This window comes from Solanum tuberosum, unplaced genomic scaffold, assembly GCF_000226075.1.
Source record: "Solanum tuberosum cultivar DM 1-3 516 R44 unplaced genomic scaffold, SolTub_3.0 scf00245, whole genome shotgun sequence".
NCBI classification, from domain to species: Eukaryota; Viridiplantae; Streptophyta; class Magnoliopsida; order Solanales; family Solanaceae; genus Solanum; species Solanum tuberosum.
The window spans coordinates 323985-326719 of record NW_006239167.1 but is presented as its reverse complement, the minus strand read 5'-3'; the positions used below and the strand labels follow the sequence as shown (position 1 = coordinate 326719).

The 2735-nt window shown below is 32.8% G+C and overlaps 1 protein-coding gene across 1 annotated transcript; it reads right to left on the bottom strand.

Moving 5' to 3' along the window:
- Positions 1-210: 210 nt before the first annotated feature.
- LOC102590558 (GDSL esterase/lipase EXL3-like) lies at positions 211-2427 on the bottom strand. The gene is made up of 5 exons (XM_015313352.1): positions 2167-2427; positions 1570-1700; positions 746-979; positions 411-669; positions 211-328 (listed from the first exon to the last, which is right to left on the bottom strand). Exons 1-5 carry the CDS (start codon positions 2411-2413, stop codon positions 255-257), a joined length of 945 nt encoding a protein of 314 aa, XP_015168838.1. The 5' UTR covers positions 2414-2427; the 3' UTR covers positions 211-254.
- Between the last annotated feature and the right edge of the window lie 308 nt (positions 2428-2735).

Sequence of the window (2735 nt, the reverse complement as noted above, 5' to 3'; positions counted from 1 at the left end):
AGTAGGGTATACGTAGAAGAATAACAACGACATGCATATAAAAAAAATATCATAATTCTCTAGAGTACACAAAGACACGTTCACATGTGAATGATCTAAACTAAAGTTTTATCAATGGGGGAACTCAAATAGTTGTCTATAGCAAATTTTTCATATAATTTTTGATGACGTGATCAATGAGAATCCTATAACCTTTCTCCGTGGGATGGAAACTATCCCAGAACAAATATTTCGTATCATCTTCACATGTTGCACTATATTTGTTGCATAGTGCGCTCACCTCTATCGTTCCTGTACCACAACACCCTTTCTCGACTTTCTTCAAAACCTATAATTAATCAACCAAATCGCAAATAATCAAAATTCAGAGTCTAGAGATATGAATTGAAAGAAGCATATAGTATACATACCGTATTTTGTACTGTTGACAATGAAATCAGTTACAAGATTATATATATCGATGAAAAACAACTTGGACTGAGGCAATGTTTTTGATAATAATTCAAATGCAACTCCGAATTTGGTGTTGGCCAATTGTGCATCTTGATTGTATTCATCGACACAAACTCTAGATATTATTCCACCTAGTAGTGTTCTTTGAAAGGGCACACATCCTAATGGAGGAAGCCCCATAACCCCAATTCTTCTTGCACCCAACTTATACAATTCCTTACAAAAAAAATAAATCATGTGATTTTGGAGAATCAAAACATAAATATGTATATTTATTTATAGGTTTACGTACTTGTACGAAATTTGAAGCCCATGACACGATATGATCGATATAGGAGTTAATATCGTATTGATGCTTTCGAAATCCGGTGACATAGTAGTTGTTGAGAAAATCATTACTACCAGCAACCACCATATAAAAACTGTTGTTTAAAATATGTGTGGCTTCTTGTTTCCCAACTAAGCTCTTTAGCTTCTCAATGTATTCTTGGAAGAGAGTTAATTGATCTGATAGATGTAGGATTGACTGATAAAACATAATCAAGAACATTAAACAAAGGATTAGTGTTGATTGTTTGGACACAAATAAGGTGTTGGGTATAATGAAAAATTATATTCTAGTGTTTGGTTAAGTGAAAATGTTTTCATAAATAAATAAATCATTTTCCATCATAATAGGGGAAATGACTTGGTTTACTTATAATGAGGCTATTATTAATCTTTGGAAAAATTACATAAACATACAACTTAAAATATCATAATCTCTAAAATTTTCTATCATTTAAAAAAATTACAAAAATCCCTTAGCTTCTCGCGATACATGCATATCCCCTCTTGGATACATCCTTATCGCTTCTCGGATACATACCTCCCATTAAGAAATGTATCATTTGCAATGTATCGAATAACCAAGGAATGTATTCGAGAGCAATGAAAAATCTGAAATTTTTGTAATTGAGAAAACTTCCGAGATAGGATGTAATTAGCCACCAAATATATATTTTTTAAATTACTTTTGTCATATCAAACACTGGTCAACAACAACACAAATATGAATAAAGATTGCTTATAATTAGTATAGCTCTCAAAAGGGGGATAAAATGAGTAAGAACTTACCAGGGCAGAACCTGTTAGAGGATCATATCCGCAGCCTCCAGATGCAAAACTTACACCAGTTTTGAGATCTTCATCCTTTAGATTTGGATCCAAATAAGCTGGAATAAGCCCTTTGATCCCCAGTTCTTCAGCTGAAATGCACAACAAGTAGCCATGTCAAACTCCTTTAATTTAACATTTAAGGATTGCATGCATTTCAATAAATCCTCCACGAGGTATTGGTAAGGTCTGCTACCCTCTCCGGACTCTACTTTATGGAATTTCACTGGATATGTTGTTGTTGTAGTATGCATTTCAATAACAATGATAACTAGTTATAATAGTTTAAATTACACCCAGGACAACTTTTAGTGTGTAACTTAACAAGATATGTAAATATGTTAGGTACATATTTCTTAGAATTAATTTAATATTACCTCATACTACAAAAAGGTTTAGTGGTACACTTAAGATGAGTTATTTAACTAAGAAGAACAAAGGTCAATTTCACTTAATGTATTTTTTTCTCTTTTCTTTAAATAGTGCACTTATATTTTAAATATCTTCGATTCGCCTCTGATGCATATAAGTTACTATTAAATAGTAGGTGATCGATACCTATCAAGTCCGGTGGCGTCTTGGCATTACTAAACCTTCCAGTTGGTATGCTATCCCTTAAGTCCTTTCCATAAGGTGGAAAATTACACTTGACTGTCGTGGCTAAGTAGTTATTATTTCCTTGATCCACAATTGAGTCTCCAAATGCATACACCGCCGGTACAACCGCCTTTTCCGGCAGCTTCACCTTAGCTTCACTGATGCAGGCACTAAACAACAATGCTTGACAAACAACAACATACAACATTGTATAGGATGAGTTGGTTTGTTGAAATTAAGAGAATGTCCAATGATGTTGAAATAGGCCCTTATATATGTTTACTTATATATAGACTTGCAAAAAAGTTACGGTTTTGAAAAATAGTTGTATTGATTGTTAGGTGAGTTAATGAGGTGTACGTACTAATTGCGGCTCAATTATTATAATAGCGAGTTAGAGTAAGCTAATGATAATGATGTTTATAAGGAGTCGATCATCTCATTAACCATCAATATGAAACTTTTTGTCATTTTGAAACCATATTGTTGTGTAATTAATACACACATCATTCAATTATTAAACTGATAAT